This window comes from Rhinolophus sinicus, chromosome 14 (assembly GCF_057876585.1).
Source record: "Rhinolophus sinicus isolate RSI-liver-muscle chromosome 14, RSI-T2T, whole genome shotgun sequence".
NCBI classification, from domain to species: domain Eukaryota; kingdom Metazoa; phylum Chordata; class Mammalia; order Chiroptera; family Rhinolophidae; genus Rhinolophus; species Rhinolophus sinicus.
This window is the reverse complement of record NC_142514.1, coordinates 188,388,174-188,400,423: the sequence shown is the minus strand read 5'-3', so window position 1 is coordinate 188,400,423 and position 12,250 is coordinate 188,388,174. Positions and strand designations below refer to the sequence as shown.

General features: G+C 64.5%; 3 protein-coding genes across 9 annotated transcripts; 2 read left to right on the top strand and 1 right to left on the bottom strand.

The window, feature by feature from the left end:
• Positions 1–68: 68 nt before the first annotated feature.
• CRACR2B (calcium release activated channel regulator 2B) lies at positions 69–5,530 on the top strand. Of its 3 annotated transcripts, none has more exons than XM_074336954.2 (10): positions 69–161; positions 2,184–2,374; positions 2,453–2,564; positions 2,983–3,160; positions 3,590–3,736; positions 3,845–3,935; positions 4,076–4,168; positions 4,382–4,548; positions 4,778–4,849; positions 5,084–5,530. In XM_074336954.2, exons 2-10 carry the CDS (start codon positions 2,210–2,212, stop codon positions 5,265–5,267), a joined length of 1,209 nt encoding a protein of 402 aa, XP_074193055.2. In that variant the 5' UTR covers positions 69–161; positions 2,184–2,209; the 3' UTR covers positions 5,268–5,530. The 3 variants fall into 3 exon arrangements, with proteins under 3 accessions (XP_074193055.2, XP_074193054.2, XP_074193056.2); XM_074336953.2 differs by lacking the exon at positions 69–161 and adding an exon at positions 754–893; XM_074336955.2 differs by lacking the exon at positions 69–161 and adding an exon at positions 1,032–1,167.
• Positions 5,502–6,866, bottom strand: LOC148756000 (uncharacterized). The gene is made up of 2 exons (XM_088789831.1): positions 6,440–6,866; positions 5,502–6,176 (listed from the first exon to the last, which is right to left on the bottom strand). The coding sequence occupies exons 1-2, from the start codon at positions 6,848–6,850 to the stop codon at positions 6,054–6,056; spliced, it is 534 nt and encodes a 177-aa protein (XP_088645957.1). The 5' UTR covers positions 6,851–6,866; the 3' UTR covers positions 5,502–6,053.
• On the top strand, positions 6,508–11,476 carry CD151 (CD151 molecule (Raph blood group)). Of its 5 annotated transcripts, none has more exons than XM_019714718.3 (9): positions 6,508–6,648; positions 7,496–7,686; positions 8,524–8,608; positions 8,718–8,909; positions 9,296–9,370; positions 9,818–9,922; positions 10,044–10,202; positions 10,339–10,425; positions 10,519–11,476. In XM_019714718.3, exons 3-9 carry the CDS (start codon positions 8,525–8,527, stop codon positions 10,576–10,578), a joined length of 762 nt encoding a protein of 253 aa, XP_019570277.3. In that variant the 5' UTR covers positions 6,508–6,648; positions 7,496–7,686; position 8,524; the 3' UTR covers positions 10,579–11,476. The 5 variants fall into 5 exon arrangements, with proteins under 5 accessions (XP_019570277.3, XP_019570281.3, XP_019570282.3 ...); XM_019714722.3 differs by having other exon boundaries at positions 6,533–6,648; positions 7,625–7,686; XM_019714723.3 differs by lacking the exon at positions 6,508–6,648 and adding an exon at positions 6,863–7,036 and having other exon boundaries at positions 7,625–7,686.
• The last annotated feature ends 774 nt before the right edge of the window (positions 11,477–12,250 follow it).

Here is a 12,250-nt window from a genome sequence, read left to right as displayed (position 1 = left end):
GCTGGGCAGGTCCCCGTGCGCGTGTGTGCCAGGGGCCACCCCCCTCGCGGTCTCAAGGTCCTGTCCTATCGGCCCAACCTGTTCTAGTTCAGCAGGATCCCCAGCCTCTGAAGCAGAGGCCTCCAGCCCCCAGCACTGCCAGGTCTGCACAGTGAAGCCAGGTGGGTGCAGGGGCCAGGCTGGGGCTGGGGCCCCTTGGGAAGAGGCTGGGATGTCCCCAGGCAGGCGCTACACAGCTCCTCTCAGCCCTACCCCAAGGCGAACCCAAGTGGCTGCTGTGTCCCAACAGGAGACTTGGGGGACCTGCTGCGGTGAGGCCCTTCTGCCCCAACCCCTCACCCTCAGGGGCACCGGCATTTGTGCTGTTAAATACCATTTTCCAATATGTATTACCTGTGTATTGTTTAAAAATGGGAAAAACCAAATTGGGAAAGTATAAGGTAGAAAGGAAAGTCACCCCACTCCTAGAGATAACCATTGAAAATAGTTTGGTCTATTTTCTGCCTTGCTTTTCCTTACACCCACTTTTGGCGCCTTACATCGGGATCCTCAGGACAGCGCCCCTTCCCCGCCCTGGTCCTGCTCAGGAAGGTCCCCAGGTGCCCGGGTCACCTCCACCCCACGGTGCGCGGGGGCTCTTTCCGGACACAGACGCTCTGGCTGCGGGGTCGCGGGCGGGCGGGGTGTGGGCCGAGAGCGGGGCCGCCAGGGCCACGCCGAGAGGCGGGGACACAGCGACAGCAGCAGCGGGGCCCCGCCCGGGGCCGGCCCACGCTGGGGTCTCGGTGCCCGCTGGGAGGTAGGAGACGCTCCAGGCTTGTGCCCCCCGCCGTCGCCGCCCTCCGGGTAGGAGCAGCCGCGGCGCGCTGCCGGTGCGGCGGCCGGGCTCGCAGGTAGGCTCCGTGCCGGTCCCGCCGCCCGCCAGTCCCTTCCAGACACCGCAGGGCGCGCCGACCCTCGCGCGTAGCGGTCAGGGACTTCGGGGCCCTCGGGGAGGGGAGCGCAGCGGCGGGGCAGGAAGGGCTCGGCCCCCAACGTGCGGGAGCGCGGGCGGCTCGCGGGTCCTGCGGCCCTTCCTCCCTGATCCCGGGCTCCGGCAGCGGCGGAGCTTCCGGCTGGACGGACTTCTGGTCCCGCGAGCCGCTGATGGGGTGGTGCACCGTTCGGGTGAGGCGACGGCGAGGGGGGAGATGTCTCTGGTCCCGTGTTCCCTCCTCTCGCCCTCCCTCAGATCTGCCCTCTTTGGAGAGTGCGCTCCTTCCCCCCCCCCCCCCAGGAATACGAGTGGGTTGAGAATCACGGCCCCGAACTGGGGAGAGGACCTCAGACTCAGGTGTGGGGGGGTCGGCTTTGGGAAATCCAGAACCAGGTTGCTGTGGGAAGGACAGGTGACTCTGATTGGGGGCGGGACGCCCCCGCGAGGAGAACTCCACGGAGGTTCCGGGACCTGGAGGGAGCGAGTCTGGAGGAGGGAAGGGCCTAGTGCGTGGGGAGGATCTGGTAAACCTAGAATCTGGGGTGTTTCTGACAAGGGCATCCAGTCTCTGCACCTGCACCCCAGCGGGCCTGGCCCCCGGTGGGAGGGGCTGGGCAGGGAGGGAGGAGCTTACTTCGCCTGCCAGCTGGCTGGAGGGGAGGGGTGCTGAGGCCCAGTCTTCAGCGGTGGAGGGTTAGGCAGGACTGGATGGCTGAGAGCTCCCACTGGCCCAGCCTGGTCATCCCCGTCTCCGTGCCCCCAACTCCAGGACCTATTCAACTCCTCCCCCAACGACCACTCCCTCACCCCAGCTCTCTGCCCCAGTTGCCAGAAGCCCCCGCCAGAACGTAGAAGTCCATCACAAGGCCTTCTAGCTCCCCACCAGCAAGATTGCCCCTCTCCGGGGCGGTCCTTTCCTGGTTCCGTCCTGGGCACGCAGCCTCTAGTTCCCTGGACAGCCCTCACAGCCCCTGAGCCCATAGCACCACCCCCATGCGGGCCAGACTGCTCCCCAACTGCCCTTCCTCTCTGGATCTGCTCCAGGCCTTCTCCCACCTTCCCGCCGGGTGCAAGGAGCCCCCTCTGCTCACTCCTGCCTCCTTCCTCATGGCTCCCTCACACTTCACTCTCTCTTTTCCTTTCCTTCTCCTCCCCCCTCATTTCTTCTGAGCTCTGCTCAGGCCCTGACTCCTCCTTGGCTTCACAGCGCCCAACGGCCGAGACCCCACTTCCATGGCCAGCCCTGGGAAGCCCGGGGCTGGAGAGGCCCTGGAGGAGGAGGGGCAGGAAGAAGGGGGCTCCATGGGGCCACGGGCAGCCATGCTGGCACAGGCCAAGGAGCTGTTTCTGCTGTGTGACAAGGAGGCCAAGGGTTTCATCACCCGACACGACCTGCAGGTGAGTCCCCAGTCCCTAGAGGCTGCCCCAGGCCAGGGCTGACCTTAGCTACTGAGCCCTGTTTCCTCGTCTGGCCAGGGCCTGCAGAGTGACCTGCCCCTCACACCGGAACAGCTAGAGGCTGTGTTCGAAAGTCTGGACCAGGCCCGCACAGGCTTCCTCACGGCCCGAGAGTTCTGCCTTGGCCTGGGTGAGCCCCTCCTTTGTCCCTCCACCCAGTGACGCATCTGCTGGCACTTGTGGGACCCTAGCCCGTGCAGACTGCAGCCTGTGCCTCTCCATCAGCACCCCATCCCAGCGTGTACTGGTGTCTATACACACAGTCACCACTGGAAGGCGCCACGGGGGAGGCCCTCAGTTGCCCTGGCGTCTGTGGAGCTGACCCTTTTGCTCCCCCACCCTCCTCCCATGCCAAATCCAGGTGGGGCTGGGAGCCAGCTGTCACCTCCCATTCCCAAGCCAAGAATCAAACCAGAATAAGGAAGAAAAACAGGAAACTGGGCTCAGAGAAAGGGCAGGATATGTGTATGGGGGGGTGTGGAGGGGAGTGGAGGCTGAGCCGGGGTGGTAACCCACAGCCCTGGTAATCCCTCCCTCCGTGCCCACAGGGAAGTTTGTGGGGGTGGAGTCGGCCCAGGGCGCACTGCCCTCCCGGGCTTCTGAGGAAACCTTTGAGTCGGGCTGGTCGGAGGTACAAGGCACGGGGGCCTCCCTGGAGGAGGAAGAGGAAGAGGAGAGATTCTTCGCTGTACTGGAGCAGCTGGGGGTGTCCCGGGTCCTGGGCGAGTGAGTCTGTGCTGGCCCCGGCTCCCAGTTCCCTCGTCTGCTACCTCCATCTGCATGCTGCATGTTTGCTCCTGACCAGGGTCCCCAGGCCTGGTCTGGCCTAGCTTTTCTCTCTCGGCTGCAAATACCTGGGAGGGGCCGGCGTGATTTCCCGCAATTTGCATTTTAGGAGGCAGCAATCCGGCTGCGGGGAAAAGGGGCGGCGCCGGGCACACGGCATTGTACACAAGCGCACAGCCTCGCATACACATGACCTCTCGCTGCCACGCCAGCGGCGCACACGCACATACCCCAGGCAGGGGCGAAAGCAGCCAGGAGAGGAACGTCCTGCATGCGGCAATCGCGCCTGGCTTGTCCAGGGCTGCAGGGGTCACCTTTGGGGAGGGTGGGGAGCCCCCGCTTTGGCTTCAGCCCCTGCCCCGACTCCAGGCAGCGGGCGGTGCGGACTCTCTGGACTCGGCTGCAGCGCGAGAGGCCAGAGTTGCTGGGCTCCTTTGAGGACGTTCTGATACGTGCATCAGCCTGCCTGCAGGAGGCGGCCAGAGAGCAGGACCGCCTGGAGCAGGCGCTGCGGCGGTGAGGGCTGGGGGCCAGGGCGGGGCTCCGGAAGGAGGTAGGGGCGGGGCGGGGGGGGGTGTAGTGCTGGCAGGTTCTAAGCAGTGTCTCACCCTTGGCGCGCCGAAGGCGGGAGAGCGAGCACGAGAGGGAGATACGGTGTCTGTACGAGGAGACCGAGCAGCAGCTTCGCGAGCAACGCCGGCGCCTGCGGAGTCAGGTGGGCCCGCGGCCCCGCCCCCCGCTCGGCCCAATCCCAGACGCTTGTCGCCCTGGCTCCGTTTTCTGAGAATTGGTCCCACCCCCGACCCCTGCCCCTCTGCCGCTCGCTGAGGCTCAGATGCCCCCTGCGCGTCCCAGGAACTTCCTCGGGAGGAGTGGAGAGGCCACCTGGAGCTGGAGCTGCAGAGCCGCGAGCAGGAGCTGGAACGCGCGGACCTGCGGCAGCGGGAGGTGAGCGGCCGCGGGCCCACCCTGTCGGGGAGGGGTGCAGACCTGCCCAGCTCATGTCCCCATCGCCACAGCCACCATGCACTCCTTGGTATACTTGAGGTCCCCTGTGCCTCACTGTCCCCAGCCTCGGAATTGTTGGGAGTCAGGGGCAAACCAGCTCCCCGAAGAAGAGGGGGGATCCTCTCCAGCCTCGATTCTCCCACAACCCTGCAGTTGGAACAGCAGCTGCAGGCCCAGGCCACTGAGCAGCTAGAGGCGCAGGCGCAGAACGCCCAGCTGTGGCTGGCCAACGATGCTCTGCGGACGCAGTTGGAGGCAGCACAGGAGCAGCTCCGAAGACTGGAAGGCGACGTGCAGGGCCGCCAGCAGCAAACCCAAAGGTGTGGGGGCGCTGGGGCGGGCCATCAGAGGCGGGTTGGGGACGGGGAGAGATAGGATGGTGGGTGCTGTGGGATAGGGGTTGCCCTTGTGGCTCAGGTCTGGGCCACTTCCACCGGAATCCTGAGTCCCAGCCCTGCTCTCAGGGTCTCCGTGGGGCAGGGTCCTCTAGGGGGTGGCAGAGCACCCCAGGAGCCTCCCTGCATCTAGGTCACCACCTCTTGCCCGCAGAGACGTGGTCGCAGTCGCAAGGAACATGCAGAAAGAGAAGCTCAGCCTCCTGCGGCAGCTGGAGATCCTCAGGTTTGGGCAGGGAAGGGTCTCAGTGCAGCTCGGGAGCTCCTAGCTCCCAAACATTTCTGACCACCAACCCGCCCACTGCGAGGAAGTTCTCCCTTGTGTCTGCCTTCCATCCCTCATGCTGCAGCCCCAGCCAGACACTTCTCTTCTGGTGTGAGAGAAAGTCAGAGCCCACACTCCCGCCCTAGAAAGCTGCCTCCTGAGACCTCTCAGAGCTCTTGGACTCCCCTTCCCTAGGGAGCTGAACACGCGGCTACGAGATGAGAGGGACGCCTGTGAGGCCAAGCGGCTGGGCAGTGGCTGCAGGAAGGCTCTGGCCACGGCCCGCCTACCAGGGCCCACCTGCTGCTGCTGTTGCTGCTGCTGCAACTGGGCTCGACCCCCCAGACGTGGTTCGGGCCAGCTTCCCAGTGCCCGCTGATCAGACCCAAGTGACTTACTGGGCGTTACCTGGAGAAGCTGGCCTCTTGATGGTTACTCATCATGGCTGGGGCTGTCCATCCAGGATGTGGGCTCTACCTACTGGGCTGCCAGCCTGCCTGACTGCAGTCATGAAGGGATTAACCTGAGGGTGGTCAGGGTCTCCTGTGCCCCCCTTCCGGTCGGTAGTCTGTCCCCATACCATCAAACCTATCCTTGTCCACCAGAAAAGCCCCCCCCCCCCAATAAAGTCCACTGACGGCACTGCAACCTCCTGGGCCTCCTGTGTGTGGGGAGGTATCCAGGGTACATGTGTGGTTGGGGCTGGGGGTCTCTGCGTGTGCCTGCGTCTCTGCAGGTCTCTGGTCGTAATCCAAGACCTCACTGCCCATTAAAGCTTGAAGCCCCATGGGCCCCGCTGTAGGTTGAGGAGACTGAGGCCCAGTGTCTCACAGGGAGCACGGGGCGGGGGCTTCCTGTGTGCTCCAGCCGCAGTTGGCCACCCCTTCCCCACGCCAGTTTTCACACTGCCCTGGGTGGACCACCAGAATCAGGCCAGTCCTGCGTGGAGCCTCCTGGTGTGAGCTCTGCCTGGGGAGCTGGGAACTGCCAGCCCTGCCAAGGGCAGGGAGCTGGGGAGGAGTGCTGCCCATTGTCCATGGAGAGCTGCTCCAATTGACTGCAGACTCAGACCCTGCCTGGGGCTGGGGATGAACCTGGTGGGTTGGGAGTCCCCCCACTCCCACTCTCAGCTTCCCAGTCCAGCAGCTCAACTGGCCTTTTTTCCTCACTCCTTCGCACTACTGCCAGGCCCGATGCCCTCCAGACTGGTGTATCTGTCACAGGGACCGCAGGCCTCCCTCCCAGGCCAGCATTTGTTCTGCTGACCCCTGCAGCTTCCAGGTGGTCCCTGGGATGGGAGGAGAGAAAGAGGAATTGGGCCTGGAGGACTCTGGGTCTTGGATGTAGTCCATGGCTCTGCTAGTTGCCTCCCCCGCCTCCGTATTCCCTGGCCTAGCTCCTCGGTCTCCCGAGGGTGTGGGCCCTGGCTAGGCTGTGGGCTCCCCCGCGCTGCAGCTCGCCCGGCCTCCACAGTCCGGGTGGGAACCCTCAGCACTTCCAAGGGCTGGTGTCCCGCCCGCCCGCCCGCCCACGCAGAGCACAAGTTCAGACCTGCCGGCTGTGGGCGGGGTCCGCCGACTGTAGGTGGGGCCTGAGGGCCGAGGTTTGCTGGCTGTGGGCGGGGCCTTCGGATAGGGGCGGGGCTGTGGGTAGTCGGGCGCGTCTCTCGTGCAGGTCCGGGGTTGGCCGCATATTCACTGTGCTCGGAGCCACCGCCCCCGCCGCTGCCGCCGTCCCGGCCCGACTCGGATGCGTGGCCGGTGAGTGCGCCGCCTGGTCATGCTGGCCAGGAGGGCCGAGTGCCCCGAGGCCCTGTGCGGCCCGGACCCGGAGGCCCTTTCCCGAGGGAGGTGGACGCGGGGAAGCTCGGCGGGCGAAGGGGGACTCCGAGAGGGCGGGGCGCCTCGCGGGTCTGCGGACAGGCCTGGAGACCCCTTCGGGCCGAGGGCCCCACTTGAGCATCGCACTCGTTGTCCCTGGACGCCCGTCCCCTTCCCTCCGCGCGCAGGCCCGCCCACCACCCGGGTGCAAGTGGGCGGAGGGAGGTGGCGGCGGTGACTTAATGGCGGTGACGCGGGATTCCTCGCAGGGCCTGGCTGGAGCGGAGTCCCGGATTCCCGCCTTGGGGCGCGAGCCACCGAGGGCCGGGTTGAGTTGCAGGGGCCTGGGGGTGGGGCAGCTGTTCCCGGCCGCAGGAACTATTTCTGTCCGGCGCTTTCCCTGGGGGTTCACATCCGCCAGGCACTCCCGGAAAGAGGGGCCCCTACTCAGCGGGTGACCGGTGCGCGAGCCGTGGGGCTGGATCTGTGTCCGGAACCAGCCGCCTGGGACCTCAGAGCAGGCCCAGGGACACGCCTGCGGGGCGTGGGGCTTCCACACTCCTCAGCTCCGTGGTGGGGGTCTGTGCCTTTTTTTCTCCCCAGGCTGCAGCTACTGCGCTTGGTGGGGGAGGGGCAATGACAGGTCTGTAAGGGGCGGTAAGGCCCAGAGTGGGGTGCTGGGAGAAGGCGTGCTGTTCCTTCCAGGATCGGACTGTCCAGAAGTGTCCTCTGCCCTGCCCCTCCCTGGCCCAGACCAAAATACCAGGCCTGGCCGCTTCCCTTTCAGCCGCTGGAAGTGACTGCCTGCTCTGGAAGCCCAGCTTCGGTCCACTACCTAGGGCAGCCACAGGGAGAGGCGGCAGGACTCTAACCATCTAGTGTGGGCCAGACTTGTGACCTGTACCTGCCCTTGTAGCGGACCCTCCTGGGAACTTCCGTCCACCTGTCTTAGGAGGAGGAGCCGTTCCTGCCAGCCAGGTAAGTGCTGGGCGGGGTGTTGGCTGTGTCTGGAAATGTGGCTTGAGGCACTCAGCTGCGGTCTGCGCCCTGCACCCCTGCCCCGCCCTCCTCACTGCAGTCACCCCACAATGGAGCAGGCTGGCTGTCCGAGGCGCCTCAGGAGGAATACACACAGCCTGTAGCTGGACTTATCACGGGGGTTGTGTGGCTGTTCCCTTTCCAGTAATGAGGGCCAGCGGAGGAGGAAACACCAGGTCTGGGGAGTGTATCTGCCCCCCCGCCTGCCTGGTGCCCTCCAGTCCCCCCTCCTCATGCAGGCCCCTACCTGCCCTTTACCAGAAGCCTCAGGGCTCCCCTAACGCCACATGGCTAGTAAGGGGCAGGCCAGTCTGTCTCCGAGTGGCCTCCTCCCCTCCAGCAGCGAGTAGGTTCCTGCCAGCCTGTGACGTGGGGCCTGGGGAATGCTGGGGGGGGCGGGGTGGGCAGTCAGGCGGGGCCTGTATGAGCTCACCCCGAGGTGCCTGCTGGGGCTTCCTACCCTGGCGGCCAGTGGGGGTGAGTCAGCTAGTGATGGTTGGGGGGGGTCCTCCATGTCCCCTGTGCCCTGGGGTCTGGTCAGGAAAACCAGGCCAACCGGCCTTCCAGGGCTGTGGATACCAGGATGTCCACCCTGGCTGCCATGGGGGTGGGGGCTCCTGAGCTGTCCTCCTGGATGTTCTGGTTCCCCTGGACACTCCCAGGGCCAGCAGGTGGCTTGGGCATCTGTGTTGCCTTCTTCTGTCCCCATTGGTATCCGGCTGTCCTCCCAGTCAGCTCCTGGTGGTGTGGGCTATCTGACCTCCCCTTGCCTCCCAGGATGGGCGAGTTCAGCGAGAAGAAGTCAACATGCGGCACCGTCTGCCTCAAGTACCTGCTTTTCACTTTCAACTGCTGCTTCTGGGTGAGGAGTGGGCATGTGCCTTCCCCCGACCCGTCCTCTCTACCCGTCACCTCCTCACTTCCATCCCTTGTCCTCGAAAGGAGCCTTGACCTGTGTGCACTCCCCACAGCTGGCTGGTCTGGCTGTCATGGCGGTGGGCATCTGGACGCTGGCCCTGAAGAGCGACTACATCAGTCTGCTGGCCTCGGGCACCTACCTGGCCACCGCCTACATCCTGGTGGTGGCTGGCGTTGTTGTCATGGTGACAGGTGTCCTGGGCTGCTGTGCCACCTTCAAGGAACGGCGGAACCTGCTGCGCCTGGTCAGCAGGGACTGGCTGGCAGTGGGGGGGTGGTCACCGGGCAGGGGCTCCACATCTGGCTGCCTGGGCTGGCTCTGGGCCCTGACCAGGGAAGAAGGGACTAATGGGGGTTGAGTGTGACACCGTGGATAGCTTCTGCCATGTTCACCTGGGGGGGGGGGTCTCTCCCCATCTGCCCAGCCTCCTGGGAGTCCCCACATCCCAGCTGGGCCAGCTGAGGGAGGTCAGCTGGGGGAGCATGGTGGTCCCCCAGCCCGCACCTGCTGCCTGGACCCCTCACTGTGGCCACTTGGGAGCTGAACGTGGGGACTCTGCTGTGCTTGGACACGAGGTGTTCCCACAGCATGGGGATGTCCGTGTCCCACCCCCCGCACTGTCCCCCCCAGTACTTCATCCTGCTCCTCCTCATCTTTCTGCTGGAGATCATTGCTGGGATCCTCGCCTACGTCTACTACCAGCAGGTGAGGGGCTGGAGGCCACACGGAGACACAGACATAGACACAGACACACACACACGTGCTCGCCTACATGTGACCCCCACCAGCGCCGCAGCTGACCATTGTCCCATCAGGCCCTGGAGGAGGGGGATGGGTCATGGGGATAAGGGGGACTGCAGGCTCAACCACCTGTGTGCAGCACCCAAGGGGGCTTACAGGGGGAGACAGGTCTTCACAGAATCTAGAGCTTTCTCCTTGCCCTCTCCTTCCCCATGGGCACCTGGGTGACTCTCCCAGCCAACCTGACCCCCACCCCAGCTGGCATCTCACTCTAGCTCTTCCCTCCCCTTGGAGCCCTCCCCATGCCTCTCCTGCTGTCCTGGGGCTCTCCCTGCGTGGGTTGCCCCCATTCTGCCACACCTCCAAGGGTCTAAGACTTTGTGGCTGAAAGTGTTACTACCTCATGTCCAGCTGAATGCAGAGCTCAAGGAGAACCTGAAGGACACCATGACCAAGCGGTACCACCAGCCGGGCCATGAGGGTGTGACCAGCGCGGTGGACAAGCTGCAGCAGGAGGTTGGTGGGTGACTCAGGGAGGGGCGTGCGCACCCCTTCCGGCTTTCCTGGGACCTCTGTGTGAGTCCCGCAGCAGGGGTGGGTGGGGTGGGAGCTCAGCGCCGCCCTGTGCCCCCTGCAGTTCCACTGCTGTGGCAGCAACAACTCCCAGGACTGGCGAGACAGTGAGTGGATCCGCTCCAGGGAGGCGGGCGGCCGCGTGGTCCCCGACAGCTGCTGCAAAACCGTGGTGGCCCACTGCGGGCAGCGGGACCACGCCTCCAATATCTACAAGGTGGAGGTAGGAGGGCGGGGCCTGGGCTGCCAGTGTGGGATGCTACGGATTGGGTGGCCACGCCCTGCGGGCAGCCTGGGGCTGCAGCAGTGGGGGGCTGGAGGACTTGCTTGCCTTCAGCGCCCTCACCCCCACCCTCCAGGGCGGCTGCATCACCAAGCTGGAGACCTTCATCCAGGAGCACCTGAGGGTCATCGGGGCCGTGGGCATCGGCATTGCCTGCGTGCAGGTGGGCACATTATGGCTGGGAGGGTCCTGGTGGATGCAGGGGACACAAAGTGGCTGGTGGCGGAGACCCGCTCAAGCCAGCTCTATGCTGCAGGTGTTCGGCATGATCTTCACGTGCTGCCTGTACAAGAGCCTGAAGCTGGAGCACTACTGACCCACCAGCAGCTGGCCTTTGTGCGCATGCGCGCCCGCAGCACTACTGACCCCGCCCACAGCTGGCCTTTGTGCACGTGCGTGCTAAGGCTTCTCACCAACTGACTACTGAACTGATACTACTGACCGCCAGGGAGCTGGGGTCCCAGGACGCCTATCCCTCCCCTCCCCCTTTTGCCATGGAGGTTGTGTTCTCATGTCTGTGCCCCCCACCACTGTGACCTCTGGGGATCCACACCCCCAGAGGGAGATTCAAGTGCCTTTGCCTTTTGCTGCACACCAAAGTCCTGAGGTCCCAGGCAGGGTCCCTTCGACAGTGCGGAAGGGGTGGCACTTCTGCCTCTGTGGGTGGGGCTGGTGGGGGGTCCTGGTCTGGCAGGTGGTGTGGGGGTGTTTGGTTCTGACAATAAAGTGCCCCCTCCCACAGGCCACCTCTGGGGGGCAGGTTCATGGGGCCTCAGGGTGCTCCCTGACACCTGTGCTTAGTTGGGCTGGTTTGGAAGTGAGATGGGCAATAGTGGGCTGGCCCACCCTAGGGTGCTCCCCGCCTCCTGGACACACCCCACACGGTGGTCAGGGGCAGGCCTGGGAGGGGCATTGTTGGGTGGGGTAGATTCTGTGGGAGGCCTGGCAGCTGCAGGTGTCAGCCACCCATCCCCCTGGGAAAGCTAAGCAAGGGAGCCCAGTCCCCAGGGTCCTGTGCCTCTGCTGATTCCCCTGCTCCACTGAGGCCCTGCCCTGTTGTCCCACTGCTCTCACCGCCATCTAAAAGGCCAGTGTTCAGTTATGTCCTCTTCCTGAGGGCAAGCATTTTGCGGATTTTACTCACTGCTGTATTACAAATGCCTAGAATTGCTCCTTCCACATAATAGGTGCTCAATAAACGTTTGTGGAACAAATGGGTGAACTTACTACGTTGGTGACTGGGACAGTTCTGGCTCTCAGGGCCCTCACGTTCAGAAGGATGGGCAGACCCACCTATCCATCCACTGCCATGACACAGCACGGTACATTCTGGAGGTCGTGGGCAGCCAGGTATGAGCTGAGAGCTGACAGGACTCAAGGGGTCACAGGCCCTGAAGTAGAGCCTTGCATGTTTGTTGACAGGAGGATGGTAGTGAGGCCTGGGTTAGGATGTGTGCTGGCAATGGGAGCCAGGGCTAAGCCACTATACCCCTCCGTCCTAGGGATTGCCCAGCTACTGTCCCCAAGGTTTGGGCTGTCTACCCCTGGGCAGACGCCATCTCTGGCCAACCAGCTTCCTCATCTGCATTTGGAGGACCCCATTTCAGATACCTGGGCAGCGAGCCGGCCCTGAGGCTGCCTGGAGAATGCCCCCCTCTCCTAATTCCCGCCTTCCACCAGCTGGAGGGCACCAGGACCCTCCTGATCCCTGCCCAGGGTGACAGCTTCCGGCTCTAAGCCTTAGCCAGAGCTGGAACAGGCCAGGCCCTGCGATCCAGGTCTCTGGGCTGGCCCGCAGGATTGAATTCTAATGCCCATGGCACTGGGAGCTCAGCCAGCCCTGACAACCCGCAGAGTTACTATAGGGTCTCCAGGCTGGGTGGGGAGCCTGAGTGCTGCCCTGCCTCCTGCAGGAACTGGGCCGAGGAGTCTACTGAGCTTGGGTGGAGCCTGGAAGCTTCTGGCAGCAGGACGCTCAGGATGGGCAG

Bases quoted from the DNA above. Each gene is read 5' to 3' on its own strand.
- CD151 (XM_019714718.3), top strand. From the start codon at position 8,525: ATGGGCGAGTTCAGCGAGAAGAAGTCAACATGCGGCACCGTCTGCCTC. The intron at 8,609-8,717 runs GTGAGGAGTGGG...CACTCCCCACAG, and splicing joins CTTTCAACTGCTGCTTCTGG to CTGGCTGGTCTGGCTGTCAT. The intron at 9,923-10,043 runs GTTGGTGGGTGA...TGCCCCCTGCAG, and splicing joins TGGACAAGCTGCAGCAGGAG to TTCCACTGCTGTGGCAGCAA.
- CRACR2B (XM_074336954.2), top strand. From the start codon at position 2,210: ATGGCCAGCCCTGGGAAGCCCGGGGCTGGAGAGGCCCTGGAGGAGGAG. The intron at 4,549-4,777 runs GTGTGGGGGCGC...TCTTGCCCGCAG, and splicing joins CGCCAGCAGCAAACCCAAAG to AGACGTGGTCGCAGTCGCAA. The intron at 4,850-5,083 runs GTTTGGGCAGGG...CCCCTTCCCTAG, and splicing joins CGGCAGCTGGAGATCCTCAG to GGAGCTGAACACGCGGCTAC.
- LOC148756000 (XM_088789831.1), bottom strand. From the start codon at position 6,850: ATGCTCAAGTGGGGCCCTCGGCCCGAAGGGGTCTCCAGGCCTGTCCGC. The intron at 6,177-6,439 runs GTCTGAACTTGT...CTCCCATCCCAG, and splicing joins ACCCCGCCCACAGCCGGCAG to GGACCACCTGGAAGCTGCAG.